Below are 18,206 nucleotides of genomic sequence, written 5' to 3'. Positions count from 1 at the left end.
GTCCCTGTTTATCCTAGTCTGCATTCTTTTAATCCCACAATGTCCCTCTTTATCCCAATTTCCAAGTCTGTATCCTGTTAATCCCGCAATTCCCCTGCGGTATTGTTCTTCACCCATAGTTTTCATTCAAATCCAATATTGACAAGTCTGTGTCAATCACAAAAACAGTACCATGTTTTAAGTATTTTTATTTATTAAAACTGTTGTCTTGTGTAGTAAAATAGACATGGAAGCTTCACGAATTGCTCTCTGATGCTTTGCAGAACTGATGGGATATTGCTACGAAAGTTTATTTCTTGAAAGCTACACCGTCAGCTTCGCTCGGAGGTGGAAACCTCTGACTCGCAGTATGGTGAGGAGCTTTTCGATTCCCCATCACTGTTACAGTCCTGCTTGGAGACAGGAGAATCGTGAGCCATAATGTCCTTCTGGGGCTCTTCTCTTAACTGCGGGGAGCTGTCAGGGCTGTGGCTGAGTAAATCCTGTAGGTACTTGATGTACCTGATGGCTGCTCGCAAGGTCTCCACTTTGCTTAAACGTTTCTCCGACATTGCCTCTGGGAGGTGATCGCGGAGTCTGGCATAACCTTCGTTCACACACTTAACCCTCTGCCTCTCCCTCTCATTTCTCTTTTGAATAAATGCTGGCTCAAAGGGACAGTCATAGACACCAAAGTGCCCGTGGAAGGGCATGTAGGGGAACATGCTACCATAACTATCATAATAGGTTGACTCCAGGCTGGTTGGATAGACCAGAAATGGGACATGTGTTACACTGTCCCCATGGGGTAGATGTTGATGTGTGGATGGGTCAGGGGGTAGAGGCATACCTATTTGCATGCAGTTAGGGGCAGTCATTGGTCTCCTGTCTATCAGTGACCTGGGATAATTACTGTTCATCTTGGATTCTGCAGCAAAATAAAGAATAACTCAGAATTTTCAGATCTTAAAGCATGAAACCGACTCTTGGCTGGATGGACTGCACTGCCCTGAGAGTGACATCAGACAGAAGCTACGCTTTCGCTTCTGCTCCACAGCCCCTGGACATCAGAGATGGGTCCTTCTTAAATAATGCACGTCAAAGTCTACTTTAGATTCAGAGACTGAAGCTGTGGTCAGGCAGACTGAGCAGTGGGACTCCCCTTCTAACTCTGAGTTTTCAGCCTCCCCTCTAACTCTGAGCTTTGGGACTCCTTTATCTCTGAGCCTCTGAGTTTGGTACTCCTCCTTAACTCTGAAGTCTGGGTCGCCTCTTTAACTCTGAGCAGTTTTTGAAGCAGGGAGTGTCTTCCTTATGCCGCACTGTAAGTGACCCGGAATTGCAATCATCTGTCTCCATGAAGAGCTCGACCAACAGGTAATGTTGAGGAAGGCCACTCAATTCTGAAATGCCTGATGACAGCTCACTGTAGATGGTTCTCATTACCAGGCTCTAGAATGAAAGGAAGTGTTTTAATGATTGTCCAACAATTGTACATGAATCCTGCTGAAACAGTCAGATTGTTGTAAAACCTCAACCAGTTTACTGAGGTCCTTTAGGGAAGAAAACCTACCAGCCTTAACCTGTCTGGCCCATATGTGACTCCAGACCCACACCCATATGATTGACTTAACTTGCATTGCAGTTGCCCAGCAATGCACTGAATTGTACCAAACCATACCATCTTCTCACGGGCAACCAAGGATGGGTATTAATAATTCCCACACCCTGAGAATGAATTTAAGAATAACCTTTGGCCTTTATTCAACAGCAGTTTAAGGATGCTGTAATTAAAGAGCATTACTTTGGGTTTTTATACTTGGAAGTCACAGAAAACATGCATTATTGGATTTGCTGGTTCCCCCCGCCCTCTCCTAAACTTGCTGACTCTGGTTGAGCTATGGTCCAATAAATGGTTGTTCTTCTCAGAGATAGTTTTTGCACTGAAAGGTTGGAGTGTGACTTCCAGCTCCTCGTTGGGAGGGAATGTCAGGGAGGCAAATTGCTGGCAGTGCTGGCCCTGCACCAGATCCTGTCATTTTCCACTACTCTAGCCACCCTCTCTCGACATCTTTGATTGAGATGTCAATTAGTGGCAGATGAGAATAGGTTTATGCTCTGGTGTTACACCAGCTCAGAACTGAGTTGAGGAAAAGAAAAGTATCATTGTGGACGATTGGCAAGGCCAGATGTAAAATACTGCACTCAGTCTGGGCACTCCACCTTCAAAAGTCTATCATCCTTGGCTCAGTGGCTGCACTTTCCCTTCTGGGTCAGAAGGTTCCCTTCTATATCGACCTCTGCTGAGTTTCATCTAAGGAATTAATAGACATGCTACATTGTCCTCAGTGCCATACAGCACTGGGGCTCGCTGGGTAAGGCAAAAGGCTATGGGTTGAAGCCCCGATCTAGAGACATGAACATATAATCCTGACAAATTGAGAGAATGCTGCACTGTTGGAGGTGCTGTCTTTTAGATCAATTGTTAAACTGAGGCACTGACTAACTTGTCATGAAGACGTGAAAGATCTCATTGCACCGTTTTGGGAAAGAGCAGGGTAGCTCTCCTTGGTGTCCTGGCCAACATGACTCAGACAAGTGATCTGATCATTTCTTTCATTGCTGTGAATAAACTGGCTGCCAGTTCTCCTACTTTCCAACCGTTACAACATTTCTAAAGTTTATTGACTGCACAGTGCTTTGGACATCCTGAGATCATGAAAGTTGCTATATGAATGCAAATCTTTCTTTCTTACAGCAGTAGCTTTAACCCTCCAAGTCCATTTTGGTGCTGAGGTCACTTGCCTCTACATATGGAATCTTGCTGTGCTCAAAATGACTCCTGAATTGAGGGCATCCGCCCTCACGCCTTCTCCTCCCTCCCAGAAACATGATAGGGTCCCCCTTGTCCTCACTTATCACCCCACCAGCCTCCGCATTCAAAGGATCATCCTCCGCCATTTCTGCCAACTCCAGCATGATGCCACCACCAAACACATCTTCCCTTCACCCCCCCGGCGGCATTCCGTAGGGATCGTTCCCTCCGGGACACCCTGGTCCACTCCTCCATCACCCCCTACTCCTCAACCCCAACCTATGGCACCTCCCCATGCCCACGCAGAAGATGCAACACCTGCCCCTTCACTTCCTCTCTCCTCACCGTCCAAGGGCCCAAACACTCCTTTCACGTGAAGCAGCATTTCACTTGCATTTCCCCTAACTTAGTCTACTGCATTCGTTGCTCCCAATGCGGTCTCCTCTACATTGGAGAGACCAAACGCGAACTGGGCGACCGCTTTGCAGAACACCTGCGGTCTGTCCGCAAGAAAGACCCAAACCTCCCTGTCGCTTGCCATTTTAACACTCAACCCTGCTCTCTTGCCCACATGTCTGTCCTTGGCTTGCTGCATTGTTCCAGTGAAGCCCAACGCAAACTGGAGGAACAGCACCTCATCTTCCGACTAGGCACTTTACAACCTTCTGGGCTGAATATTGAATTCAACAACTTTAGATCTTAAACTCCCTCCCCCCATCCCCACCCCGTTTCTTCCCCCTCCCTTTTGTTTTTTTCAATAATTTATATAGATTTTTCTTTTCCCATCTATTTCCATTATTTTTAAATCTACAACTAATACCTTGTCAGTCTTTCCATCCCACCCCCACTAGAGCTGTACCTTGAGTGTCCTGCCATCCATTATTAATTAGCACTTTTCTTAGATAATATCACCACCTTCAACACCTCTTTGATCCTTTTGTCTGTGACATCTTTTGATTATCTGCTCCTATCACTGCTTGCTTGTCCCTACAACCACCCCACCCTCAACTTCTCTCTCCCCCTGCCCCCCACCTTAAACCAGCTTATATTTCACCCCTCTCCTAACTACACTCAGTTCTGTTGAAGGGTCATGTGGACTCCAAACATCGACTCTTTTCTTCTCCGCCGATGCTGCCAGACCTGCTGAGTTTTTCCAGGTAATTCTGTTTTTGTTTTGGATTTCCAGCATCCGCAGTAGTTTTTTTTATTTTTTTTGTTTTTTTTTAGTTTTTTTGTTTTTGTTTTTATTCCTGAATTACCTTCCTGTGCAACAGTGACTACACTTCAAAAGTACTTCATTGGCTGTAAGGCACTTTGGGGGGGGCAGAGATCAGTTAACACAGCTGGACATGGGGGATGAAGCTGGGATCTTCTCTCGGATTATCGGAATCTCCAGCACATCAGGCAGTCATCGACTCACTGAACACTAGGGAGCAATGATTGGTTTGTAACATTTTCTAAAACCCAGGACGTCAATGAAGTTCCACAATCCTGACCTTTAATATTCCACCCACTGAAACAATTAAATAAAATATCGCAATAGAGCTGAAACAACAAAAATAATGTCAAACCGAAACATATTCAGTCTGATGAAGCAGCTATACCCAAAGCATTAACTGAGTTTAATACTTATAGGTGCTGTGAGCTCTGCTGTATATTTCCAACAATTCCTGCTTTATTAAAAATAGATTTAATACAAGAAGCATAACTAATACAGAAAGATTGTAAACAGTCCACCAACATTGTGCTCCACAACATACCACTCTGATCCATCACAGCCTAATTTAATCTGATTGTCAATGGTTTGTTAGTGTATTATTAACCATCACCAGTCACTATTGGATTACTACACTGACTCAGACACTAATAACGGAATCCCTCCATAACACATCAATCTGGTTCATCACAGCCTCTGATGTGAAAGTACACTCAATGACCCCTCACCATCTCAAGCTCTACACCGAGGCAGTAATGATAGTGATAATGATCATTGCTAGTTTTCAGAGTGCTAATTTACAGCTGGGGATCTAGGGATGCTGCAATTGGGTATCAATCTCCTGAGGTTTGGAAATGAGAGAGCATTTCCCAATCCTAATTATTGTCTAGTGCCCCATGCTGGAAAATGTGTGGAGGTTAAACTGGATAAACGCCCACAAAACGGGTGTGGAGATTTTGGTGCTCTATCAACCTGTGGCGAGCTAACCAGGTTAACTTGGTGCTGCCTGTTTTAAAATGATTACTGCGTCCAGCCAGTGCTACCAATGCTGTTCCACCACACAAACAGATCAGCCATGATCTTACTGAAGGTGGAGCAGGCTTGGGGGGCCAAATGGCCTACTATTGCTCCTGTTTCTTATGGTCAGATGGACTCAATTACATGAGTAACATGTGGTGTTGAAAGGCAGCCTGCACCTCTCAAAGGGAAGGTAGATTGTGGCTGCAAAAAGTGCTTTGAAAATAGAATCTGTTTTTGTGATACTTTAACGAACAGCTGAGGTTGAGAGAAAGCAATCGCCAAAGTTTCTGACAAAACACAAAGTCCTGATGTAAGAAGTGGAGAGAGGGAGAGACATCCTATGTCCACAAGCGTACCTCCAGACATATGCTCAGGAGACAATGGGAAGAAGCAGCAGTAGAAGCCAGTGCCAGGAGTGTTGTCCCAAGAACACAGATTAAGATGCAAGAAAAAGTTCTATGATCTGACATGAGATATCAAGGTGCATGAGCTCGCCTTTAAATACAATATGTCCAAATGCAGCAAGACCTGGACAATATCCAGGCTTGGGCTGACAAGTGGCAAGTAATATTTGCGCCACACAAGTGCCAGGCAATGACCATCTCCAACAAGAGAGAATCTACCTATTGCCCCTTGACAGTCAATGACATTACCATCGCTGAATCCCCCACTGTCAACAACCTGGGGGGTTACCATTGATCGGAAACTGAACTGGACTAGCCATATAAATCCTGTGGCTACAAGAGCAGGTCAGAGACTAGAAATCCTGCGGTGAGTAACTCACCTCCCGACTCCCCAAAGCCTATCCACCATCTACAAAACACAAGTCAGGAGTGTGGTGGAATGTTCCCCACTTGCTTGGATGAGGACAACTCCAACAACACTCAAGAAGCTTGACAGCATCCAGGACAAAGCAGCCCACTTGATTGGAACTCCATCCATGAACATTCACTTCCTCCACCACTGATGCACAGTAGCCGCAGTGTGTACCATCTACAAGATGCACTGCAGGAACTCACCAAGGCTCCTTAGGCAGCACCTTCCAAAACCCATTACCACTACCATCTAAAAGGACAAGGGTAGCAGGTACATGGGAACACCACCACCAGGAGGTTCCCCTCCAAGCCACTCACCATTCTGACTTGGAAATATCTCGCTGTTCCTTCGCTGTCGCTGGGTCAAAATCCTGGAACTCCTTTCTTAACAGCGCTGTGGGTGTACCCATGCCACAGGGACTGCAATGGCTCAAGAAGGCAGCTCACAACCACCTTCTCAAGGGGAATTAGAAATGGGCAATAAAATGCTGGCTTAGCCAGCAAACCCACATCCCATGAATGAGTAAAAAAAACTACCAACTGCACCATTAGCCTCATCTATTGCCTAATTCACTAATCCTCCATCACCCATCTACCAATAATTCTGTCAATAAATACTGACCCCTAACATTCATATGCTTCACCTCACTCTTACACACTTGGCAACTCTTACACACTTGGCATTGTTGCAAGCCTTGCATCTATAACTCAGAGTGTGCGCTCATTCACAGCTCTTCAACCACGATGGCTTCTCACCCAAACATACTGCAGAACACTCAGTGACTCACTTCCCTCTTTCTTGCAGGAGAATGTGGCACATGACAGGAGGCAGCAGCAAGAAACTGGACAAAGCCAAGTGTACCTTCGTGTTTTAACCTCCATTGAGGAGACAGTGCTGGCTATCATGGAAAGACGCATTACTGAGGCTGCAGCAACTGCTGGGACGAGCGAGATCGACGATGAAGGTATCTACATACTTAATTATCCTCCTTTCCTCCCACTTCCCCCTCCGTCAAGCTGCAGATGGTGGAAGAACAAATGTCTTTCTTTTTTTAATTTCAGATACCCATGAACCCATTCAGAAGAGGAAGAAGATAGTGAAGATGAAGAGATGATCATTTGATCTTACAGTCACAGTCACCAGCTCAGAGTCTGACACTGTGTATATTTTAGAGCCCAGAATAGAGGGATCTGCACATGATGAGCACTGGTCACAAGGTGGGCAAGAGCAAGGGCAAGGGAAAGGATGCTGCGGGTGCCAGCTCGCTGCAGGTCTCACTAGCTCTGCTGCAGAGGACTCTGATGAGGACTTTGATGGGCCAACTTACAGAAGGCGGCTGGATTGGTGCACATACCCAAATGCTTGGTGCACTGGAAAGCCTACCAGAAAGCCTGGGATCGATGTTAAACAGCATGGAGGAGTTGAGCACCAACTTGGCACAGAGCTTTGTGCAGATCCAGAAGCCCATCCTTTCTGACATGGAATGGATTGTCACCTCCACAAGCATACCCAAAATGATGGAGTATTTGATGACCAATGCTACAGCTTGCAATGCAGCCCAAACAGTTTCTATCAAAGGTCTGAGTGCTGCAGTTACCTTGGCTACCTGTATTGAAAGGGCATTATAGCAGTCCATCAATCTGTTCTCCAATGAATCTGCATGATTGCAAAGGCACCACCCAAGGATTGGCAGCAGCTCCATTGAATTGGAACTCTCTGTCCTCTCTCAGGTTGATAGTGTGCCTACTCCAACACCTACCACTCTGCCAGTGGCCTTGCTGTTGCCCGTCAGCCAGCCAGCCCAGAAAGGTGCAAGCCAGGCCAAAATGATGGAGTCTGAAATGGGCCCTCTAGGTTTAGAGCTGCTTGAGGGTATCCTCCAAGGCATCTGTAAACTCCTCAATTGAAGGTCAGCAGCTTTTTACCAGTCAGACTGGAAGCAACTTGTTTCAACATAAGATTTAAAATAACCAAAAAAGTGTTTCAACTTCTGCCTCTGTTCCTGTTGTAGCTGAGTCGGTATCACAGACTAATATCCATATTCTACCAACATTTATCTGGGTAGCGCTGGCTAAACCAGGCATGAGCTGCTGAGATGGTCGTCCTGATAATGAAAACATCTCAATGGAAACAATCTAAAGATGGGTAATGAAGATTTCAAGTGATGGAACTGTGACTGTTTTCTTTGACAACTTGTTCCATTGTGGGATTGTCCTTCGGAAGAAAGATTGTTGATGCACTGTCTTATAAACAAATGGTCTTTGTAGTTTGTGTGGATGGCTACCACGTGCTTTGTCATGCCAGAGGGCACCAGGTACTTGTTTCTGTCAATTCCCGCCTGTCCATTCCATATTTTCTCGAACATGGTCAGTCTATTTAACTCCCTCCTTTGCTGTTCAGATTTCAGTTCCAAATCTTTGATCCAGGATGTGAGACTGGTGTATTTCTCATATTGATTCATGCAGGACTGTGCAGCATGTCTTTGGATCACTTCAATCTTATTTATATCTCTCACCATATAATGATCCCACAGACAACTTGCATACTCCAGGATTGGATGAACAAATGTTTGGTAAGTTATAACTCTGATATTTTTGTTGCAATGCCAAAGGTTCCTCCTCAGAAATCCGAGAGCACTGTTTGCTATGGATGTTACCGGCTGAACGTGGAATCCTCTAACAATTGTTTTTAAGGTGAACCGCCAGGCATAGACGTGTATCTACTTGGAGAATTTGATTTCAGAACTTAAAGCTATATGTTGGTGGCTCCTTGTAGCTGGCAATACACAAAGGATAGCATTTTTTGGCTTTGCATGCCATAAACCATTGGTCCTGCCAACTTTGTAACTCCAGAAGATCATCTTGCAGTGAATTGAACCAACATCAACCAGATCACTCTCTGTAGACTCTTCAAACTTTGGCTTTGAACAGAAATGCTGCAAAAACACACAGAATTGCACCTGCAGCTAGAGGAAATAATCGAGCACCTAGCCTGTTTGTAGTGGCTCTACTGAATACGTAGGGCTTGTCAACCACAGTGGAGGGGATTCCACAGTTGAGGAAAAGAGAAGACACATCAGAAGCATTGGTGTGGAAGATGGCACCTTCAAAACAGATGTGATAGCGATGGAGAAACTAAGAGAATGGAACAGTTGATAAGTTACTGGTTCCCCTTTTTAGTCACCTTTTCTGTGTCTTCCACATTGGTTCATGAAAATCTCAAAGTGTTTGTGCAATGTTACAAAACAAGCTGATGCGGAAATGTTGCAACATAAAGGATGCTGTATCTAAATGTGACAGTACTTTGGTTAATTAAAATCTAGCTGGGAGAATGCAAAACCAAAATATTAACACCGTCAGGAAAGTTTAGTGCCTCAGTCCTTGTGTCTTAATTTTGTTCATTAGCATTAAGGAATGTTCATTGAATCAGTAATGCTCAAACTCATATTTGATAGAAAATAGAAAATTCTCTCTTTTGTCAGTCCTTTTATTGTGTCTTGGTTCTTTGAACTTTCTTCTCTTGTTCCTTGAAAAACTGATTAATTTTCTCTCCCCTACATATTCAATACCTTGAAATCAAGGCTCAGCACAAGGACTCCAAATCTAACTCATTCTATTCCAGGACCTCAACTCTTTACCTCCTTTAGTCTTCCTTTCCCTCACAATTTACAGGGTTTCAAAACCCAAACTTGTATTCACCTGGTCACTGCGTCTTCATTTATTCCATCTGATCTTCAGATCATTCTCACCCTGGTGGCATCTGTACCATGGGTCTTACTCCCTCACATAGGTTTCTTACTTGAAATATAAACTACAAGCAGATATATCCCTCATTTTAAATGAGTGATAGGGCATTAGTATGGGTGAGCATACTCTCCTTCCATCTCCAGGCTCCCAGGTCAAATTTATCAAGGAGCAGGATGAACCTTCACTTTATGTAAAGGTCATGAACTGACATCCCTCACCCGATCACCCCATAAACACACAATAGATAGGTGAGCAAGAGATTTAATAGAGGGATCCTTTTTGGACAACTGTTTCTTGGCAGAAAGCCTGTTAACTGAGAGCACATTTGGGAAATTGGAACTTGCTGTGCAAAATTTATAACCATTTATACCAGAAAATTGTGCAAAGTGTGTTCAAATTTTCAGCATGTGACCAGCCTTGGGCAAAGGAGGAGGATCCTTGCTGAGATTACAAAGTGGGGAAATTACACCTTTATAGAATACATACAGTATATGGAATACTTAGGGAGGTGCATTTTATATGTAGACTTATATGATGCATAGGAGATGCAATATATTTAGACATTGAAATACAGGAGGCAATACTGTATATTTAAATATAGAAGCCTGAAATTATATAGTGTATTTCAGGGTGACTCAAAGCACTCCACGGCCAATGAAGTACATTTCAAGTGTGACCAATGTTGTGATGTAAGAAACACAGCAACCAATTTGTGCACAGCAAGGTTCCACAAACGACTAGATAATTTGTTTTGGTCCTGGGCCATCAGGGCGAATTTGCCTGCTCGTCTTTGAAATATTGCGGTGGAATGTTCGCCTGAGAGGGAAGATGGAACCTTTGGTTTAATGTCTCATCTGAAGGACGGCACTCTACCAGTGCAGCACTCTACTAGTGCTGCATAGAAATGCCAGCCTAGGTTATGTGCCCAAGTCTCTAGAGTGGGACTTAAAACCATGACCTTCTGATTCAGAGGTGAGACTGCTCCTAGTGAGTCAAGAAAGATATATAATATAAAGTGTGTATATAGACTTAGTGCAATTCCATTTATAGGGTCTTTATTGATATAATATGTAGATATACAAAACAATAACTGCATCTTTACTTTTACCAGTATATATAGGTAGAGGGGTCAAGTTTCCATTTGTTTTGCTTGCTAAATCAGCGGGACGCGCCATTGGCACCAATCTGAGCCACACCAGCCATCCAACCAACTGAGCCAACTGGCTCCCCCAAGGAGTCGGAGTTGCTGTGGCAACATACACTTTTACATGCATGTTGTATCTTGGAGCTATGGATAGTGATGGTAGAGGCTCCAATTTCTTTCCACCACAAGGCTGATCAGGAATCTCTCCCAATTTTACCACCTGCCATTGGTGTGTGTTGGAAGGATTTACAAGTTGAGACTCGACCTGTTTGGCTACATTATGAATGCACCTTCAGTGGCCATCAAGTCTTGGAGTGGGACTTTAACCTAAAGCTTCTGGCTTAGAGACTACCCGCTGAGCTACAAGACCTCTACTTGTATTTACTAAGATGCAAAAAAGGTATTTTTACAGCACTTCACATTAGGTAGAATTAATTGAATAAGGCAATAAATTAATTTTAAAAATAAGAAATGAAATAAAAAAGAGAGCCACAGAGAACTCTCAGTCCCAGTGTGTATCCATACAGCAGAGAGAGTGTGTCTGCATCACCTATTATTTTGCTCTGGTATAACATGGCTAATCCAGACACACAAAGGTGGCAATGCTTACAGTTTGATGTTAACCTTAATGAGAGCAGAATCTACTGTTTAAAATTCTAACTCTCGAGTTAACCAGACACTGATATAGGAACCTCCAATGAATGAAATTAAAAGCATTAAGGAGGGAGTGAGAAGTCAGCTGGACTTTAGCAGTAAGAGGGTAATGCCAGTAGTGGAATAAGTGGATGATGTAATTGTTAACAATGAGTTTGAGGCAGCTGGATATATTTTTGGAAGTCTGAGGGGTGATATCAAAAGTAAATATGTTTTAAAACAATAATGAACGATATCTTAAGTAAAATTCAAATGCCATCAGAATGATTGTATATTTTTATAGCGTTAGCATAGTGTTAACACTGAGTCATTGGAAACTATATCCAAATTAAAGCTCGTATAAGTTGACATAAACATCGGGTGACAGCCCATGTTACATTTCCACATTTTTATTTCTATTGAATCCACTGGGAAAGTTGATCGATTCACAGTCACTCGTTGTAGAATATCACACGGAATCAAGATCTACCCCAGTCTCTCATGCACATTCTTCCATTTTTATGCAATCATACATATGCACACAGACAAATACAGACAGATAGAAATGGGCAGGCAGACAAGCACAGAGACAGACAGAGACAGACAGAGAGACAATCGGAAAGACAGATACAGAGAGACAATCTCAGAGAAACACAGACAATCGCAGAGACAGACAATCACAGAGACAGAGACACACAGGCAATCACAGAGGCAAACACACACAGGCAGACAATCACACAGAGAGGCAGAACAGCCGACCACAGACAGACAATCACAGAGACAGACGCACACAGACAGGCAATCACAGGGACAGATGTACACACAGAAATACACACGTGGTAATTTAATGCTTGGAAACAATACACATGATTCAATAATTATTATAACTGCATTGAGGTCACTCAGTGCAGATTCCCTTCCTCCTAAAATCCATAACCCAGAGCATTTAAAAATCAATGTGTAAATATCTGATCACTAATTCCTGATTTCTTCTTCTGTTTTGTTTTCCAGTGGTGTTGTACATTTGGCCTATCACCTAATTTTTCAATAAAACAAAGACTAACCGGGTCCCACTGTTTTGGACACATTGTTGACTATGATGCTGGTCCAGGCAGTTAACAGACATTGCAAATGTAATCTCCTGATCTCTGGGATTATTAGAGTTTATAAACACATGGGGAAATAGCAGGGGAGTGGGAGCAGCTGAATTGTTCTTGCAGCGAGCCAGCCGAATGGCCTCCTTCTGTGCTATAACCTATGATTCTGGCGACTGCGTTTTCCTGAGATATTGTGTCTTCCACTTCCATTAATAGCTCAGTATTCCCAATTAGTGGGCACGTTAACCCACACAGCAATCCAATTATCCTGAGTGCAGACATCTCAGTGTGAGCTCCAGCACAGCTGTCATTTCATTGCATTTAAAACCTACTTACTCCTAATGGTTCGGTGAATGTTTAAGATTGTTCTAGTCTGGGTTGTGGCTTTCACTGAGGTGATGAGAGCAGGATGTTCACTTCCTTTAATCACCTCCCAAGTCCCTGATTCAGTATCAAACACACTACAACCATAAGAACAAATGCCTCAGGTAAGGCAATTTAAAATATTTTGGCTGAAGTTAAGTAAGATTTAATTTCCTGTCACTACATTGGACACCAAACTGAATCTGTGCACATACTCTCTTCAATCAATAAATCAATCCTCCGTGGTAGATAGGAGGTTGTAGTTGGTGTTGATGTTACAAATAGTCCCAACGTAAGACTGTGAAAAATTGATTTTCAATTTGTAACATTAGTTGTGAAATGCTTCCTTTCCTTCTGTGGACTAGGCAAGTTTTGATCATTTTCTCCCCATGCCTCACCTGAAAGCATTGCTCCCTTATTGAGGTATAATCCGATAGGTGCTTTTTACTCCCGGTATGCAAACTAGACAAGTTTTGATCATTTTCTCCCCATGCCTCACCTGAAAGCATTGCTCCCTTTTTGAGGTAGAATCTGATAGGTGCTTTTTAATCCCAGTATCTCACCCTACTGACTATTATTTATATGTCTTTCATAAATGGTATCAGGGTCCAGGCTAATCCAGTCATCGTACAACCCCACACAGTCAAGGATAGTGGTTGGAAGCAGGGTAAATAAAGAAAGAGTTTGCATTTCTATAGGCCTTTCATGACCTCAGGATGTTCAAACGTGCTTTGCAGCCGGTGAAGTACTTGTGAAGTATAGTCACTGTTAAAAGGCAGGGAAAATGGCAGCCAATTTGCACACAGCAAGCTCCCACAAACAGCAATAAATAAATGGCAAGATAATCTAGTTTATATGTTAGTTGGCCAAGGTATCAGAGAGGATTCTCCTGCTCTTCTTCGAAGATTGCAATGGGATCTTTTACATCCACTTGAGGGGTTTCATTCAAAAGCACCTCCAACAGCACACTACTCTCTCAGTACCTCACTGAAATGTCATAGCTGACCAAAGATCTCCTTCCTAACGTAGAAGCCAACCACATCAGCTCTATCTTTGCCCCAGCTGAACTATAACTCAGGTACAGATGCACAAATGGAATCTAAGATCTTCCTGGTCTCTGTGGCTCAGCCAATCACTTGTTAAATGGGTGAGCAAATCATATAGAAGAAGGATCTACAGTCTGACCAAACATATAGAATAAGATGTTAGAAACCTACTGATTTTATAGAACAAGTGTTAGAGACTGATAGTATAGAAAAATGGGTTGGAGACTGACTGATCATATAGAACAGGGGGCTAGTGACTAATTGTATAGAACAGGGGGCTAGTGACTGGTCATATGGAACAACAGATTATATAGAACAAAGTGGTTAGTGATTGATTATATAGAACAAGGGGCTCGTGACTGATCATATAGAGTAAGGAGGCTAGAGACTAACAGATTATATAGCATAGGATGTTAGAAATCAACTGATCATATAGAACAAGAGGGTTCAACAGTTCAATTGACTTTTAATGAACATCTGGCATTCCTTAACCCTAATTAGTATTAATTACAGCTAAATATAGTATGCAGAATTGGACTGAAAATTTATACTCCTGTCCTCTTTATGAATAAAATGATAAAGACAAGATTTCAGCTCTTCTTGAATTGTTTGTGTTCAGATCTCCATAACTGTGAAGGTCACATCAATCTTGAAGCTGCAAATGGATGGTATTTATTCTCTCGGGTTATCTCAAACTGTATCTCTAGACCCCTGTTCAGAACATACTCTCTCAGGACAAAGTCTCCAGAGAGACAGAATAACCTTGTTCTTATTATAAAAGATCTAGATGAACATCTCCAGCTCCTGTTTATCCTTCAAATCACCTCTTCTCAAATTATTATTCTAAAACAAAGATTAAAAATAAATGACCTTTTTTAAGTAAGTTCTAATGAAATAACTGACAATCGTGTTTACTGCATGCTTTACAGTCCGAATTTAAGACCGGTGTACATTAACTTACCTTATATAAATAATCCTGCTCTTTCAGTCTGAAAGATCCAACATTCTGTGGTTCTTTTGGTGAATTTGAGTAATTCTATAATCCCAGCTGTGGACAGAAAGTGAGGAAGGGTTGCAATGTAGCCAGACCTTGCTGGTGTCAGTGTATTCCGCCTTGCAGGTTGTAAAGGTATGTGTGTGTGTATATAGAGGTTGTGCACATTGGCAGAAGACTTGATGTGGCTCTCATTAATATCCTGTTGTCAGTTGGGTGTCCTGACACACAGCAATCATATACCTGATCTCACTTCAAACACTCTTATGCCTCCAGGGCAGAGCCTTCTGTCTGAGTCATACTGGAGCTGGAGAAAGAACCCAAAATTGGAGTCTGCTGCACAGCACAGGGTAAAAACAAAGAGATCTCGGCAGGCAAGCAACTAAAAGACAGAAAGTGGACAAAGAGGCATATAGAGAAATAACTGGTACTAAATAGTCAGCGAGAAAAGCAAATAAACAGCCAGATAAAGATTGATAAAAAATAGACAAGCGGATGGACAGACAGTTTGGAAGGAAAATGGATGTCATCCTAAACAGAGATGGTGTAGAGAATTGAATAATTGTGCAGGTAAAATAAACATGTGGCTTGCACAGATTGGTGAACAAGATAAAATTGATAAATAAGCAGATCAAAGAAATAACCATTTTTAAAGCACCTTCCAAGTCTCCATGATGTACATCACAACCAATAAATTAATAATTCTGAAGTAAAATTACTATTGTTAGACCAGCAAATGTAGTAGCCAGTTTATTGACAGTAAGGTCCCGCAAACAGTAGTGAGGTAAGTTATTAGCTAATCTGTTTTAGTAAAGGTGCTAGTGATGGGATGAATGTTGGTCAGGGCACGAGGATGAGTTCCCAATCAAGTGCAACAGGATTTTTTGTTTCCATCTGAACAGGCAGATGAGATTGGGTTTACTGTCTCACTGAAAAAACTCTCTCAGAAATGTCAATGTCAGAACAATGTTCTGACTCAGAGGTGAGAGACACACAAATGTGCAAAATGCAGAGATAGATAGGTAGATGTATAAACAAATGTATAAAATGTTAAACATTGATAAATAGCTGTGTAAAACAAATAGGGAGAAGTATAAGATAGAGAAACAGATGTCTAATTTAGGAAGAGACATAAGTAAAGGAGAAATGCATAAACATATGTACAATAGAGAGATGGACAGATATATAAAATGAAGGGGTGGAAAAGAGAAATACATAAGAGAGGAAATGATATGTAAGAGAGATGGCTGGATGTGTGAATAGAGGTATAAATGTGTAAGGTAAACATTTATGAATACAAATGTATAGAATAAAATATGTTTTAAACACAGCATGAAGTAGCTAACCTTGGGGGGGATGGTAAGAAAAAGTTGTTTTTGCTTCTCCAGCATGGACTCAATGGGCTGAATGGCCTCCTGCTGTGGCATAATGACTCCATGGTTCACTGGGACAGCAAAATGGACCTGCATTCCGAGCTAGGCTGGTTCACGGTCTCTGCCATCTTGTGCCAGGTTCATGTAAGTGAAGTGCGTTTTTAAGTCTACAGTACACATAAAGCAACCCTTGGGTTCTACTGGTTATCTTGGAGTCTATCTGCTGATTTTCCCACAGAGCCAAATGGCTGAAAAAGATTGGAGATGAGAGAATTGACCGATACATGAAATAGCGTATAAAACACTTATCAACATAAATCATCAGAAAACAAAAGATCAAGGGAAAGAAGAGCAAGGCATTGAAATTTCTAAGATCGACAAACAATATAAGGGAACTCAAAAAACAAGGGGAAAAAAAGTGACCAATATAAGAAGAGTGAGAACACAGATCAGAGACAGAATGGAGAAAATAACAGAAAGCAGAGAGAACACAGAGAACAATGAGGAGCACAGAGGGAGCCACATGGAGAAAGACAAAACAAGAGGAGAACAGATAATAGAGAATACACAGAGCAGAACTGAGAGCAGAGAGAGAAAACAGGAGGAACAACTTCTTAGTCAATCCCTCTGGATTGAAGATGACTTGCTTCCACTCCAGTTCGATGGGTGCTAAGATAGTTGGTAAGTCCAATGCGCGATCTGCAAACTGCTACATGCAGGATAGGTGGTGCTTAAAGGGTTAAAAACAAAAGTGGTGGGGAAACTCAGCAGGTCTGGCAGCATCTGTGGAGAGAGAAACAGAGTTAATGTTTCAAGTTCAATATGACTCTTCTTTGGTACTGTTCTGCCTTCCGAAGAAATCATATTGGACTTGAAATGTTAACTTTGTTTCTCTCTCCATAGATGCTGCCAGATCTGCTGAGTTTTTCCAGCATTTTGTTTTTATTTCAGATCTCCAGCATCCGCAGTATTTTGCTTTTATTATATACAGCTAGGTGGGTTGTTTGGAGGATTACGCGCTCCCTTTATGCCTCCGCACGTTCCTGATGAAGTCTTTCCATGTGTTCAGTGCCTTCCCAGATGAGCCTTTTCCATTTTGGAGGAATCACAGAACTTATAGAGGACAAACAAACAGAGAGCAACACTGAGAACTGTGACACAAATGCAGAAAGCAGAGAGAACAGCAAAAGCAAACAGTATAGAATGTAAAAAGAGAGAACAAAAGAGGACAGAAATTAAGAGAGAAGTAACAGGGGGAGCAAGAGAGAGAGCAGAGACCAATATAGAGAACATGGTAGGTTTCAGATTTAACACATAATAGTGATCCCTTTCACTTTGGGAAGTCCAGCATCCACTGCAGTTGCGTTGCGTATTCAGTGGAAAAGTGAGGTGAATGTACTGGTCAATATATTACTCACTTGTTTGAGAGAAGTGCAAATATCATAGAATCTTACTGCACTGGAGGCTATCCACCTATGCCAGCTCTTTAAAAGAACTGTCAAATTCTCACAGCCCAGCTTTTTACCCATGACCTTTAATGAATCCTCTTCATGTACATGCCCGATTGCCTTTTGAAAGTTCTGATGCAATCTGCTTTCAGGTAGTCCAATCCTGAACTTAACTCAGTGTGAAAAGAAGTCTCCTCATTGCCCCTCTCGTTCTTCTGCCAATTATTTGAACTTTTATAAGCTTTACTTACTGACTCACTTTCTGGAGGAAATAGTTTTCCCCGCTCTCCTGGTTTTTTCATTTATGCACATGATGTGGATGTCACTGGCCATATATTGCCCATCCTTAATTGCCTTTGAGAAGGTACTGCTTTGCTGCCCTCTTGGACCATTGCAAGCATAGTGGTTTGGTACATCCGAGTAGCTTGTTAAGCCATTTCAGAGAGCAGTTAAGAGTCAACCACATTGCTGTGGCTCTGGAGCCACATGTAGACCAGACTGGGTAAGGACAATAGA

General features: G+C 42.4%; 2 protein-coding genes across 2 annotated transcripts in view; both read right to left on the bottom strand.

The window, feature by feature from the left end:
• Positions 1 to 210: 210 nt before the first annotated feature.
• LOC144683616 (achaete-scute homolog 5-like) lies at positions 211 to 903 on the bottom strand. The gene has a single exon (XM_078546809.1). It carries the CDS (start codon positions 897 to 899, stop codon positions 312 to 314), a length of 588 nt encoding a protein of 195 aa, XP_078402935.1. The 5' UTR covers positions 900 to 903; the 3' UTR covers positions 211 to 311.
• A 138-nt stretch (positions 904 to 1,041) lies between these two features.
• tmem9 (transmembrane protein 9) overlaps positions 1,042 to 18,206 on the bottom strand; it is a 110,044-nt gene continuing 92,879 nt past the window's right edge. Inside the window, exons 5-6 of the mRNA XM_078546806.1 lie at positions 1,207 to 1,431; positions 1,042 to 1,174 (exon numbers count right to left, since the gene is read on the bottom strand). Coding sequence (XP_078402932.1) covers positions 1,228 to 1,431 — 204 coding nt within the window. The 3' untranslated portion in view covers positions 1,042 to 1,174; positions 1,207 to 1,227. The remainder of the gene's footprint in view (positions 1,175 to 1,206; positions 1,432 to 18,206) is intronic.

This window comes from Cetorhinus maximus, chromosome 8 (genome assembly GCF_964194155.1).
Source record: "Cetorhinus maximus chromosome 8, sCetMax3.hap1.1, whole genome shotgun sequence".
Lineage (NCBI taxonomy): Eukaryota > Metazoa > Chordata > Chondrichthyes > Lamniformes > Cetorhinidae > Cetorhinus > Cetorhinus maximus.
The sequence above is the reverse complement of the archived record's forward strand: the minus strand, read 5'-3'. Positions and strand labels throughout refer to the sequence as shown.

Excerpts from the sequence above, each read along its gene's own strand:
- LOC144683616 (XM_078546809.1), bottom strand. The coding sequence starts at position 899 with ATGAACAGTAATTATCCCAGGTCACTGATAGACAGGAGACCAATGACT.